The 15091-nt window shown below is 46.8% G+C and overlaps 1 protein-coding gene across 1 annotated transcript; it reads left to right on the top strand.

Annotated features, from left to right (window-relative positions):
• Positions 1–4390: 4390 nt before the first annotated feature.
• On the top strand, positions 4391–6546 carry LOC123429328 (pyruvate decarboxylase 2-like). Its single transcript, XM_045113380.1, has 2 exons — positions 4391–6231; positions 6321–6546. Exons 1-2 carry the CDS (start codon positions 4582–4584, stop codon positions 6489–6491), a joined length of 1821 nt encoding a protein of 606 aa, XP_044969315.1. The 5' UTR covers positions 4391–4581; the 3' UTR covers positions 6492–6546.
• Positions 6547–15091: the final 8545 nt, after the last annotated feature.

The following is a 15091-nucleotide window of genomic DNA, read 5'->3' as shown; positions in this document are numbered from 1 at the left end:
ACAACAAGCTTTTGAACCTAAATATCTGGGTCTCCCAGTTCCAGAAGGACGTATGCATAAGGGGAGATTTGAGTCATTGCAATCTAGATTACGCAAGTGTTTGGTTGACTGGGGTGAACAATATTCATCCTTTGCCAGCAAGGAGGTGCTCATCAAGGCCATTGCTCAAGCCATTCCGGTATATGTAATGAGTATCTTCAAGCTACCGCTCTCTGTGTGTGATGATTTAACAAAAATGATGAGACAGTACTGGTGGGGGGTGGAAAATGGGAAGAAAAAGATGACATGGATTGCTTGGGAACAAATGTCTCTTCCTAAGTCTCAAGGCGGGTTGGGTTTCCGAGATATGCGTGCTTACAACCAATCCTTGTTAGCCAAACAAGCCTGGAGGCTTCTTACTGTTCCGGACTCGCTCTGTGCAAAACTACTACGTGCAAGGTATTTCCCTAATGGCAATCTGGTTGATACAGTGTTTCCTGCTAACTCCTCGGCGGTGTGGAAGAGTATTGAGTATGGGTTGGAATTGGTGAAACAAGGTATGATCTGGAGGGTTGGAAATGGTGCAAACATACGTGTTTGGAGGGACCCGTGGATTCCTAGGGGTCCTCCTTTCACTCCTATTCTGCCAAAGCGCAATTGTCGCCTTAACAAAGTAAAGGATTTTCTGGACGGTTACGGCAACTGGAGGATTGGGTTGCTGCAACAATACTTTTGCCCGGCTGATGTTGATTCCATTATGAAGATCAGAACCTCTCCACGCCAACTGGATGATTTTGTGTCATGGCATTGGGACAGATCAGGTAATCTGACGGTCAAGAGTGCGTATCTTTTTGCAATGTCAACCTGTTGGGATCAAATCAACCCACGTGCTTCTTTGTCAACCCCATCGGGTGGCTGGCCGTTGTGGAAACTGATCTGGAATGCGGCTGCACCTCCAAAGATGCAGCACTTTGCCTGGCAGGTGATCTCCGGTTCACTCCCTACACTAGCTGAGAAGTACCGGAGACATATAGGAACAACCGCTGTCTGTGCCCTATGTGGACGTGAGGAGGAGACATCATTTCATGCTCTGCTGGTATGTCCTAATGCCGCAAGTCTATGTGATTCAATGCAAAGATCATGGCCGCTGCCGAACAAGACTTGTATCGTATGTACCGGGCCTGAGTGGTTGCTACACCTGCTGATGGAGTCACAAGAACTAATCTGGAGCAGGATCATCATGGTGCTATGGCGGATTTGGCATTTGAGCAATAAGATCATACATGGCAAAACTATTCCCCCGTTGGACATTTCATGCTCGTTTCTGTCAAGCTACTACAACTCCTACAAAGAGATAGCAATGAGTGTTGAGGAGATTTTGAAAGGTAAAACCCCCATCACGGTATCTGCAAACACAATGGTAATCCCCACATCTCGGCCATGTAAGCCATGGCTAGCTCTGGCGGTGTAGGTTGTGGCTTTATCGGTGGATGGTTCTTATGATCCGGTGGATGGGTCAGCAAGCGCCGGTATGATTCTTCGAGACAACAAAGGGGCTGTTATCTTTGCTTCCTATCGCAAATTGTTCCATTGCAACGACGCCCTTGAAGCAGAATTGCAAGCGATGAAAGAAGGGCTATAGTTGGCGGTGGTCCACTCTCAATCCACTATCATTCTCCAAGCTGATTGTGTTGTGGCTCTCAAGATGAGTGCGGAGGAGTCCTTTGATAGATCGGCCTACGGTAATCTAGTTTCGGAGATTAGGAGGCATTTCCTGGATAGGGTTGTTACTCCAATTAAAATTAGTCAAGAACAAAATAGAGTTGCTCATTGTTTAGCAAACTATGGTAAATGTGGTGATAGCACTGCTTGTTGGTTGGGCCAGCCACCTCCATGTATTACCAAATTAGTTGCTATTGTAAGTCTATACCTTTGAAATAAAACCCTATATTTCATTGCAAAAAAAAAAGTGAGTGCTAATTTAGTTGACAACGTTTATCTCGGCCGTGTCTATATATGTGGTCTAATACATAGCCTGTAGGCGGCGCGCGCTGTGTGCATGTGATCCGATATTCAAATCCATGGCCATGTTTGGATCTTAGGGTTAGAGTTAGAGTTGATTAGATTGAACTCATCTAACCTTCAAAAATCCAAACAGGGTGGGTTAGAGTTGGTTAGATGCATCTAATCCATCTAAAAAATCTAACCCATCCAAGATGTGCTTTTTTGGGTTAGAGTTGGGTGGGACCCAGAAAAAGTTATTTTTCTCTCTCCCTTCACCACACAAAATCCTAGATAAAGGAGCCAAATGATTGAAAAAAGTGCATTTATTGGCAATCTAACCCTTCCATCCAAACACCTCTTTGGTTAGAGTTAGTTCAGGGTTAGTCTAGAGTTAGAATCTAACTCTAACCTCTAACCAAGTTAGAGTATCCAAACAGGACCCATGTAACAGCGATCTTCTAGCAGAAACTGGGGTAGGCCGGTGTGCTCACAAACCAATCCACATTTTTGTCCGCATGGAACCTGCTGTGCTTAATTAAGTGATTTAGCGAGTCGTAAAGATTGTAAAAAAATCAGCAGAAAGATTTGCAATTAATCAAGGAGCACGTATTTAGAACTGGGTTGTGAAGGATCACATGGTCACAAAGGATAACATGTCCGCATGTTCCACGTGTGATCCATTGGCAAGAGTTCAAGTGCTATCCCAAGACATGCATGTGACCAAATGGACAAACGCATGAACCTTTGCCTTCTGACAAAATATGGATGTGGCGAATTGTTCCGGACGAAGGCGAGAATTTGGCTAGAGATCATCAAAGTCAAGGGCATGTACAATGGTTGGTAGGATAGTCTTATCTTAAATCTTGCATGTAATTTAAAGATGACAAAAAAAAGGTCTATAATGGATCATCTCTTAGCCTTATCTTTTATAATTAGTTATTTCTAAAAACATGATGAGACATATTATTCTAAAAGATCACCTCTTGTCTTTTCTTAAATAAGAGAAGGCAAAGCCTTTTTTTCAAGTTCTCTCTCCTCCACCTCATCATTTATCCTATGTGGCATAACTAAGATAGCACCATTGTACATGCCCTAAGTACCTCTAGGGGCATTCCTTCGCTACATGTTCTCATGTTAAGAGTATTTGCGGCGACCGTAACTCTCCTCTGCCGACGATCTCAATCGTTGATGATGAGGAGGGGGGGAGGGTGTCATCGGATCCATGCGTGCAAATCGTTTTAGACTTTAGTAGTTTATAGGGGTTGGGTTGTTCATCATTTTGCCTTCGGCGATGATGATGATGACGTCGAGTAATTTTTTGTTAGATCCTTCTCCGAATAGGCGATCCGCGACGAGGTTGGATCTGGAAAACAACCTGTTTAATTAAGAATGGTGGAACAACGGTATTGTCGTGGTGGACCCGTGTCCCTGGGCTCCGCTGTTATGACGACATTTGCACCAGTTCTGGCGCAGAGCTTGAAAAGTAGTCCAAAAATGGATGCAACTTGTGATTTGCATCGGCAACATCTGGAAGATGGTGGCTCGTGTGCTAGGTTCGTGGTAGGCAGGTATGGTTTTCACCTCCGACGTCTTAGTCGTGCGGGGGTGTCAAATCTGGAGTTTGATATCATGTGGGAGGTGTTACTTTAGAATGATTCATTTAACGGCGATGGCTTCACCTCTCTTGGCGAGCCACCTGAAAGGTATGCAAAAGTGCATATCGACGATGGTGAGCCGCGTCAAGCTCGGATGTGGAGGTGATCCCTTATTTTTTTCTTTCTTTGGTGACTTATATCGTGATGTGAGAGACATGTGATGGATGTTGGTGTCACGTTCAGATGATTCTTTGTTCTTGTTTATATGTTTACCTCTTATGTGGTGGTGTAAGGGACATGTGATGGGTGTTGATGTCAAGTTGAGATGATTTGTTGGTCCTGTTTATATTTTTTACTTCTTAGCTGGTGCTTCTATGTGCAAAGAATAGTATTTTAATTTTTTTCCTGCTTTGTCAGGACGGTATGTATGTGACTTGTTCTACGATTGTTATGATATCAGTATAAGACATATATTATCATAACGTGCTTAACATGTGAAATTTTATAATGAAATTAGCTAGACGTATATGCTGATGCTCCGGGTATAAATTAACGGGAACTACGTATATCGTGATGTGAGAAGCATATGATGGATGTTGGTGTCACGTTCAGATGATTCTTCGGTCTTGTTTATATGTTTACCTCTTATGTGGTGGTGTGAAAGACATGTGATGGATGTTAATGTCAAGTTCAGATGATTTTTGGGTCCTGTTTATATTCTTACTTCTTAGCTGGTGCTCCTATGTGCAAAGACTAGTATTTTATTTTATTTTTCTCGCTTTTTCAGGACGGTATGTACGTGACTTGTACAATACGGTTATCATGATATAAATATAAGACATATATTATCATAACGTGCTTAACATGTGAAATTTTATAATGAAATTAGCTAGCTATAGACTTATATGCTGATGCTCCGGGAACTACACTGGCAAACCCAAGAGAAGTACACAGGCCACCCTCTTCTTTCTCCTCACACAACGCCACACGTAACATCTTGATAATGGACAATGGAATTGGACCGGTGGACGGGCACAAGGCGGTGTCGAACGGCGTGGTGGCGTGCCCCGTGGCATTCCGCGCATTGTCATCGCCGGCGGCGGCCACGGTCACCTCCGCCGAAGCCACGCTGGGCCGCCACCTTGCGCGGCGGCTGGTGGAGGTGGGCGTGAGCGACGTGTTCGCCGTGCCGGGGGACTTCAACCTGGCCTTCCTCGACCACCTCATCGCCGAGCCCGGGCTGCGCCTCGTCGGCTGCTGCAACGAGCTCAACGCCGGCTATGCGGCCGACGGGTACGCGCGCGCCAGGGGCGTGGGCGCCTGCGCCGTCACGTTCACCGTCGGCGGGCTCAGCGTGCTCAACGCCATCGCCGGCGCCTACAGCGAGAACCTCCCCGTGATCTGCATCGTCGGCGGGCCCAACTCCAACGACCACGGCACCAATCGCATCCTCCACCACACCATCGGCCTCCCCGACTTCTCCCAGGAGCTCCGCTGCTTCCAGCCCGTCACCTGCCACCAGGTCGTCATCAACAACCTCGACGACGCCCACGAGCAGGTCGACAAGGCCATCGCCACGGCTCTCAGGGAGAGCAAGCCCGTCTACATCAGCATCGCCTGCAACCTCCCCGGCGTCTCCCACCCGACCTTCTTCCGCGACCCCGTCCCCTACTGCCTCGACCCGCGGCTGAGCAACAAGATGGGACTCGAGGCGGCGCTGGAGGCCACGGTGGAGTTCCTCAACAAAGCTGTAAAGCCGGTGATGGTGGCGGGGCCGAAGCTCCGGGTGGCCAAAGCAGCCGCGGCGTTCGCGGAGCTGGCGGACGCGAGCGGGTACGCGGTGGCGACGATGCCGTCAGCGAAGGGGCTGGTGCCGGAGACGCTGCCGCGGTTCATCGGCACCTACTGGGGCGCGGTGAGCACGCCCTTCTGCGCCGAGATCGTGGAGTCGGCGGACGCCTACCTCTTCGCCGGCCCCATCTTCAACGACTACAGCTCGGTGGGGTACTCGTTCCTGCTCAAGAAGGAGAAGGCGGTGATCGTGCAGCCCGACCGCGTCACCGTCGGCGACGGCCCGACGTTCGGGTGCGTCATGATGAAGGACTTCCTGTCGGAGCTGGCCAAGCGCATGAGCAACAAGAGGAACACCACGGCGCACGACAACTACCGTAGGATATTCGTGCCGCAGGGGCAGCCGCCGGAGAGCGATCCCGGCGAGCCGCTGCGCGTCAACGTGCTATTCAAGCACATCCAGAAGATGCTCACCGGCGACAGCGCCGTCATCGCCGAGACCGGCGACTCGTGGTTCAACTGCCAGAAGCTCAAGCTGCCGGACGGCTGCGGGTACGAGTTCCAGATGCAGTACGGGTCCATCGGGTGGTCGGTGGGGGCGCTGCTCGGGTACGCGCAGGGAGCCGCCGGAGACAAGCGCCTGATCGCCTGCATCGGCGACGGGAGCTTCCAGGTGACGGCGCAGGACGTGTCGACGATGCTGCGGTGCCAGCAGAAGAGCATCATCTTCCTCCTCAACAACGGCGGGTACACCATCGAGGTGGAGATCCACGACGGGCCATACAACGTCATCAAGAACTGGAACTACACGGGGCTCGTCGACGCCATCCACAACGGCGAGGGCAACTGCTGGACCGCAAAGGTACGTACGTACGTACTCCACCGAATATCCATGCATCATGCATGCACGAGGCTGCTTGGTTAGCTGACCAATCGAGCGAATTAATGCAGGTTACTTGCGAGGAGGAGCTCACGGCGGCGATAGAGACGGCGACGGGGAAGAAGAAGGACTGCCTGTGCTTCATCGAGGTGGTGGTGCACAAGGACGACACCAGCAAGGAGCTCCTGGAATGGGGTTCCAGGGTCAGCGCCGCCAACTCCAGGCCACCCAATCCGCACTAGATACATGCACATGTGTTGACAGTAATAAAATTCATCTATATATATATCATACCGACGAACGGATGCAAACTTCACGTGTATTTCTTATAAGTTATAATCAATAAATTGTTTATAAATTATATATATATATATATATATATATATATATATATATATATATATATATATATATATATATATATATGCCCGTGCGTTGCATCGGGTAAAAAAGAAGCATAACCAATTCATGTGTCATTGTGCACCAGTTTTTATATCTGATTTTACTAAACATCTATGTTAAAGTTAAAAATGCAAATTTTCAGCAGATGCAGGTAAACACATCGAGCACATACACACAAAGAGTAAGACAGAGACATAAAAAAAAGGAAAAGATAATTTAAAGATTATATATATTCTATTTTCTCACTTGACATCACAAAGAATGCAAGTAAAAGATATTGTGATACATCTTACCCTTTTATAAATTGACTGCAAGGCACAATCCCTAGCAAAATATACAGAACGGATTGCTCTTATGATTCAAGTATCGCATAAATAGTTATATACAGATTATTCAATAGTGAGCATAAACATGGCATGTACTACCGAAATTCCTTTGCTATGGAGCTTAGTCTGCATATCTATTCGTTTTGTCTATAAATCAATGGTGTGGCCAAGATGTGCTGCCAGCTCACCTGCCTCTCCCCTTTTACCAATAAATCAATGCAGCTCAAAGCAAAAAAAGGAACATAGATATATCTACCTGATGTAATTGCTTGTAACTCCACTGTGTTGGTAGAGTCGAGAAGAAAACACCCAGACAATGTTATAGCCTAGTTATAAATCAAATCTGCAAGAGATGGAGAGGCACCGAGAAGCTAAGGGATTTGATGCATCAGAGAAGCCATGGCCCATGGGCAGAGGAGAAGTGCCACTCGCTGGAGAGCTGACGTGTCACAGCCAGCATTGGAAGAGGATGGGGAAGAAGGAAGGGCGCGGCAAGCGTCAGCACACTCACCTCTGTCGCACCCTTCCTTCTTCCCCATCCTCCTTCTCCTACCTCTCATCCTCCCTGGGTCCTCCTCTGTGTCTCTTTTCTACCAAAAAAATTGAAGCCCCGCCATGACCTTAGAGATCTCTCTGCCAGTCATGGAGGCCCGCCTCCACGTGTAAGAACTTCGCGTTGCCGCTTCGGATCCCTCTTTCTCCCGGCCCGCTGGATCTCATCGCCGCCGTTGTGCATCGAGCAGAGGCGTTGTCCCCAGCCGCTCGGGCCGCCGCGTTGACCTGATCTACGCTCGAGCGCCGCGGCGGGGGCGGCGAGCGGGTTGAGGTTGGCTGTGGCGGCGCGCGGGCTGAGGTCGGTCGCGCGCCGAGTGGTCTCGCGACAACTAGGGGGATTTGGCTCGGTCTGGGCACATGCATGGTCGAGGCGAAAAGGCGTACGGTTTTCTTTTCCATCGAACCGTTATTTCGTGGCAGATTAGGGATGAAGTGCGGGTTGAATACACCAAACGTCAAAGGCTTTTTTATAAAATCACCGCGGCGGGTTTTCCGACAGAAGCGATTGCCTCTTTATTATCAGGGTCGCGCTATTCCACTAGTGGAAAACGGGCCTTTGGCCGGGACCCTTTAGTCCCGGCCTGCCTCTGGGCCGGGACTAAAGGCCCGGCCACGTCGCCCCAATTCTCAATGCCTCCCTCGAGGCTTTAGTCCCGGCTCGTAAGGAGCCTTTAGTCCCGGTTCGTGTCCCAAACCGGGACTAAAGGGCTCCACGGTGGGCAGCCCACATGTGCGCCACCTTAAGTCCCGGTTTGTGTCTCAAACCGGAACTAAAGTCCTCTACCTATATATAGCACAGCCCCCCTCTCCCCTCTTCCTTGCATTTTTCTTGGATGGAGGATTGTGGGTGTGTGCTAGCTCTCCACTTTTTTTTGATGCACTAGAGGTGTTTGTTGAAATGTGTGTTAGAGGGATGCCGCTTCAGTTCACCGAACACAACTACGATATGAGATGCCTGAGCCACGCTTAAACCTCTTCCTCTTTATTTCTACTTATTCTAAAAGGTTAGCAACTATATTTCCTCGTTTAGACCGTGCGGTACTAACTTTTAGGATCGTGGTTGTATTTGATATATTGTCGTATAACGCAGATGAGCCATCCATGGATGTACGGTGATCGACGCACAGCCGCTTACAGAAAAGGCGTGCATTCTTTTCGAGATGCAGCCGATGCGAACAAGCATGGTGGTGGCTTTATGTTTTGTCCATGTGTTGAATGTCGGAATGAGAAGGATTACACTTCCTCAAGAGTCATTCAGAGCCACCTGCTTCGGTCCGGTTTTATGTCGGGCTATAATGTTTGGACCAAACACGGAGAAAGAGGGGTTATGATGGAAGACGACGATGAAGAAGAAGAGAACGATGATGACAACTACCTATCTATGTTCCCTGAGTATGCTGATACCGCAATGGAAGACAATGAAGAAGAAGATCAGGATGAAGAACGGGAACCAGATGAGCCCGCTGATGATCTTGGTCGGGTCATTTCTGATGCACGGCGAGATTGCGACACAGAAAAGGAGAGGTTGCAGTTCGAGCAGATGTTACAGGACCACAACAAATTGTTGTACCCAACTTGTGAAGATGGCCAGAAGAAGCTGGGTAGCACACTGGAATTGTTGAAGTGGAAGGTGTTGGAAATATGCCCTAGAGGCAATAATAAATTAGTTATTATTATATTTCTTTGTTCATGATAATCGTTTATTATCCATGCTATAATTGTATAGATTGGAAACACAGTGCATGTGTGTATACATAGACAAACCACTGTCCCTAGTAAGCCTCTAGTTGACTAGCTCGTTGATCAAAGATGGTCGAGGTTTCCTGACCATAGGCAAGTGTTGTCACTTGATAACGGGATCACATCATTTGGAGAATCATGTGATGAACTAGACCCAAACTAATAGACGTAGCATGTTGATCGTGTCATTTTGTTGCTACTGTTTTCTGCGTGTCAAGTATTTGTTCCTATGACCATGAGATCATATAACTCACTGACACCGGAGGAATGCTTTGTGTGTATCAAACGTCGCAACGTAACTGGGTGACTATAAAGATGCTCTACAGGTATCTCCGAAGGTGTTCGTTGAGTTAGTATGGATCGAGACTGGGATTTGTCACTCCGTGTGACGGAGAGGTATCTCGGGGCCCACTCGGTAATACAACATCACACACAAGCCTTGCAAGCAATGTGACTTAGTGTAAGTTGCGGGATCTTGTAGTACGGAACGAGTAAAGAGACTTGCCGGTAAACGAGATTGAAATAGGTATGCGGATACTGACGATCGAATCTCGGGAAGTAACATACCGAAGGACAAAGGGAATGACATACGGGATTATATGAATCCTTGGCACTGAGGTTTAAACGATAAGATCTTCGTAGAATATGTAGGATCCAATATGGGCATCCAGGTCCTGCTATTGGATATTGGCCGAGGAGTCACTCGGGTCATGTCTACATAGTTCTCGAACCCGCACGGTCTGCACACTTAAGGTTCGACGTTGTTTTATGCGTATGTGAGTTATATGGTTGGTTACCGAATGTTGTTCGGAGTCCCGGATGAGATCACGGACGTCACGATGGTTTCCGGAATGGTTCGGAAACGAAGATTGATATATAGGATGACCTCATTTGATTACCGGAAGGTTTTCGGAGTTACCGGGAATGTACCGGGAATGACGAATGGGTTCCGGGTGTTCACCGGGGGGGGGGGGGGGCAACCCACCCCGGGGAAGCCCACATGCCTTGGGGGTGGCGCACCAGCCCTTGGTGGGCTGGTGGGACAATCCAAGAAGGTCCTATGCGCCAAGGATAGAAAATCAAAGGGAAAGAAAAAAAAGGAGGTGGGAAAGGAGCGAAGGACTCCACCTTCCAATCCTAGTTGGACTAGGATTGGAGGAGGACTCCTCCTCCCTTGGTGGCGCAGCCCTTGGGGCTCCTTGAGCCTCAAGGCAAGCCTCCCCTCCCCTCCTCCTATATATATGGAGCAATTAGGGCAGATTTGAGACAACTTTTTTGCCACGGCAGCCCGACCACATAGCTCCACGGTTTTACCTCTAGATCGCGTTTCTGCGGAGCTCGGGCGGAGCCCTGCCGAGATTAGATCATCACCAACCTCCGGAGCGCCGTCACGCTGCCGGAGAACTCTTCTACCTCTCCGTCTCTCTTGCTGCATCAAGAAGGCCGAGATCATCATCGAGCTGTACGTGTGCTGAACTCGGAGGTGCCGTCCGTTCGGCACTAGATCGTGGGACGGATCGCGGGACGGTTCGTGGGACGGTTCGCGGGGCGGATCGAGGGACGTGAGGACGTTCCACTACATCAACCGCGTTCACTAACGCTTCTGCTCTGCGATCTACAAGGGTACGTAGATCGGAAATCCCCTCTCGTAGATGGACATCACCATGATAGGTCTTCGTGCGCGTAAGAAATTTTTTGTTTCCCATGCGACGTTCCCCAACAGTGGCATCATGAGCTAGGTTCATGCGTAGATGTCTTCTCGAGTAGAACACAAAAGTTTTTGTGGGCGGTGATGTGCGTTTTGCTGCCCTCCTTAGTCTTTTCTTGATTCCGCGGTATTGTTGGATCGAAGCGGCTCGGACTGACATTACTCGTGTGCTTACGAGAGACTGGTTTCATCGCTACGAGTAACTCCGTTGCTCAAAGATGACCGGCGAGTGTCGGTTTCTCCAACTTTAGTTGAATCGGATTTGACCGAGAAGGTCCTTGGATGAGGTTAAATAGCAATTCATATATCTCCGTTGTGGTGTTTGCGTAAGTAAAATGCGATCCTACTAGATACCCATGGTCACCACGTAAAACATGCAACAACAAAATTAGAGGACGTCTAACTTGTTTTTGCAGGGTATGCTTGTGATGTGATATGGCCAACGATGTGATGTGATATATTGGATGTATGAGATGATCATGTTGTAATAGATAATATCGACTTGCACGTCGATGGTACGGCAACCGGCAGGAGCCATAGGGTTGTCTTTAAACTAACGTTTGTGCTTGCAGATGCGTTACTATATTGCTAGGACGTAGCTTTAGTAGTAATAGCATGAGTAGCACGACAACCCCGATGGCGACACGTTGATGGAGATCATGGTGTGACGCCGGTGACAAGAAGATCGTGCCGGTGCTTTGGTGATGGAGATCAAGAAGCACATGATGATGGCCATATCATGCCACTTATGAATTGCATGTGATGTTAATCCTTTATGCATGCACCTTATCTTGCTTAGAACGACGGTAGCATTATGAGGTGCTCTCTCACTAAAATTTCAAGACGAAATTGTGTTCTCCCCGACTGTGCACCGTTGCGACAGTTCTTCGTTTCAAGAGACCACGTGATGATCGGATGTGATAGACTGAACATTCACATACAACGGGTGCAAAACAGTTGCACACGCGGAACACTCGGGTTACGCTTGACGAGCCTAGCATGTGCAGACATGGCCTCGGAACACATGAGACCGAAAGGTCGAGCATGAATCGTATAGTTGATATGATTAGCATAGAGATGCTTACCACTGAAACTATTCTCGACTCACGTGATGATCGGACTTGAGATAGTGGATTTGGATCATGTACCACTCAAATGACTAGAGAGATGTACTTTTTAAGTGGGAGTTCTTAAGTAATATGATTAATTGAACTAATTTTCATGAACATAGTCTAATGGTCTTTGCGAATTACGATGTAGCTTGCGCTATAGCTCTACTGTTTTTATGTTCCTAGAGAAAATTTAGTTGAAAGTTGATAGTAGCAAACTTTGTAGAGGATTGTCCTCGTTGCTGCGCAGAAGGCTTATGTCCTTAATGCACCACTCGGTGTGCTGCACCTCGAGCGTCGTCTGTGGATGCTGTGAACATCCGACATACACGTTTCTGATGACTACGCGATAGTTCAGTGCAAAATACTTAATGGCTTAGAAGCAAGGCGCCGAAGACGTTTTGAAACATCACGGAACATAAGTGATGTTCTAAAGAGATGAAATTGTGATTTCATGCTTGTGCCCTTCTTAAGAGGTACGAGACCTCCAACAAGATTCTTTGTCCACAAAGTAAAGGAGAAAAGCTCAACCGTTGAGCGTGTGCTCAGATTGTCTGAGTACGATGATCACTTGAATCAAGTGGGAGTTAATCTTCCAGATGAGATAGTGATAGTTCTCCAAAGTCACTCCCACCAAGCTGTGAGAACTTCGTGATGAACTATAACATATCAAGGATAGATACAATGATCCTTGAGAGATTCGCGATGTTTGACACTGCAAAAGTAGAAATCAAGAAGGAGCATCAATAGTTGATGGTTTGTAAAACCACTAAGTTTCAAGAAAGGCAAGGGCTAGAAGGGATACTTCGTGAAACGGCAAAACAGTTGCTGCACTAATGAAGAGACCCAAGATTAAACCCAAACCCGAGACCTAGTGCTTCTGTAATGAGGGGAACAGTCACTGAGGCGGAGCAACTCTAGATACTTGGTAGATAAGAAGGCTGGCAAAAGTCGAAAGAAGTATATTTGATATACATGATGTTGATGTGTACTTTACTAGTACTCCTAGTAGCATGAGGGTATTGGATACCGGTTCGGTTGCTAAGTGATTAGTAACACGAAATGATAAGCTACGGCATAAACGGAGACTAGCTAAAGGCGAGGTGACGATACGTGTTGGAAGTGTTTCCAAGATTGATATGATCAAAACGTCGCACGCTCCCTCTACCATCGGGATTGGTGTTAAACCGAAATAATTGTTATTTGGTGCTTGCGTTAAGCATGAACATGATTGGATCGTGTTTTCTGCAATACGATTATTCATTTAAAGAGAATAATGGTTACTCTATTTGCTTGAATAATCACCTTCAATGGTTTATTGAATCTCGATCGTAGTGTTACACATGTTCATGATATTGGTGCCAAAAGATGCGAGGTAATGATGATAGTACCACTTACTTGTGGCACTGCCGCTTGAGTCATGTTGGTATAAATTGCATGAAAAGGCTCCATGCTGATGGATCTTTATACTCACTTGATTTTGAATCACTAGTCACATGCAGATCATACCACATGAGCAAGGCCTTGTTTTCATTGAGATGAAACAAGATAGTAACTTGTTGGAAGTGATACATTTTGATGTATGCAGTCCAATGGGTGCTGAGGCACGCAGTGGATATCATTATGTTCTTACTTCAATGACGATTTGAGTAGATACTAGAGTATTTACTTAATGAATCGCAAGTCTGAAATATTGAAAAGTTGGATTCTGTTTCGGAGTGAAGTTCGTCGTAACAAGAGGATAAAACTGTCTACGATATGATCATAGAAATGAATATCTGAGTTACGAGTTTTGGTACACAGTTAAGACAATGTGGAAATTGTTTCGCAGTTCATGCCACCTGGAACATCATAGTGTGATGATGTGTCTGAACGTCATAGCCACACACTATTTGGTGTGGTGCATGCTATGATGTCTCTTATCAAATTACCACTATCGTTTATGGGTTATGCATTAGAGACAACCGCATTCACTTTAAATAGGGCACCGCGTATTTCCGTTGAGATGACACAGTATAGACTAAGGTTCAAAGAAATCTAAACTGACGTTTCTTGAAAGTTTGGGGCTTCGACACTTATGTGAAAAAGTTTCAGTCTGATAAGCTCGAACCCAAAGCGGATAAATGCATCTTCATAGGATATCCAAAACAGTTGGGTACATCTCCTATCTCAGATCCGAAAGCAAAGTGTTTGTTTCTAGAAACGGATCCTTTCTCGAGGAAAGATTTCTCTCGAAAGAATTGAGTGGGAGGGTGGTAGAACTTGATGAGGTTATTGAACCATCACTTCAACCAGTGTGTAGCAGGGCGCAGGAAGTTGTTCCTATGGCGCCTACACCAATTGAAGTGAAAGCTGATGATGGTGATCATCGAGCATCGAATCAAGTTACTACAAACCTCGTAGGTTGACAAGGTCGCGTACTACTGCAGAGTGGTACGGTAACCTTGTCTTGGAGGTCATGTTGTTGAGCAACAGTAAACCTACGAGTTATGGAGAAAGCAATGGTGGGCCCAAATTCGGACAAATGGCTGAAAGCCATGAAATCCGAGAGAGAGGATCCATGTATAAAAACAAAGTGTAGACTTTGGAAGAACTACTTGATGGTCATAGGACTGTTGAGTAAAGATGGATCATTAAAAGGAAGACAGACGATGATGGTGATAAGTCACTATTAAGAAATGCTCGACTTGTCGCAAAGATGTTTCCGACAAGATCAAACAGTTGACTATGATGAGACTTTCTCACTCGTAGCGGTGCTGAAAGTCTGTTAGAATTATGTTAGTAGTTAATGCATTATTTATGAAATATTGCACATAGGATGTCAAAACATTGTTTCCTCGACGGTTTCCTTGAGCAAACATTGTATGTGATACAACGAGGAGGTTTTGTCGATCCTAAAGATACTAGCAAGTATGCAAGCTCCAGCGATCCTTCAATGAACTGGTGCAAGCATCTCGGAGTTGGAATATACACTTTGATGAGATGATCAAAGAAGTTTGGGG

The sequence above is a fragment of the Hordeum vulgare genome, chromosome 2H, assembly GCF_904849725.1.
Source record: "Hordeum vulgare subsp. vulgare chromosome 2H, MorexV3_pseudomolecules_assembly, whole genome shotgun sequence".
Taxonomy (NCBI): domain Eukaryota; kingdom Viridiplantae; phylum Streptophyta; class Magnoliopsida; order Poales; family Poaceae; genus Hordeum; species Hordeum vulgare.
The sequence above is the reverse complement of the archived record's forward strand: the minus strand, read 5'-3'. Positions and strand labels throughout refer to the sequence as shown.

Coding starts and splice junctions, on each gene's coding strand:
- LOC123429328 (XM_045113380.1), top strand. CDS start 4,582: ATGGACAATGGAATTGGACCGGTGGACGGGCACAAGGCGGTGTCGAAC. Junction 6,232..6,320: donor GCAACTGCTGGACCGCAAAG/GTACGTACGTAC, acceptor GAATTAATGCAG/GTTACTTGCGAGGAGGAGCT.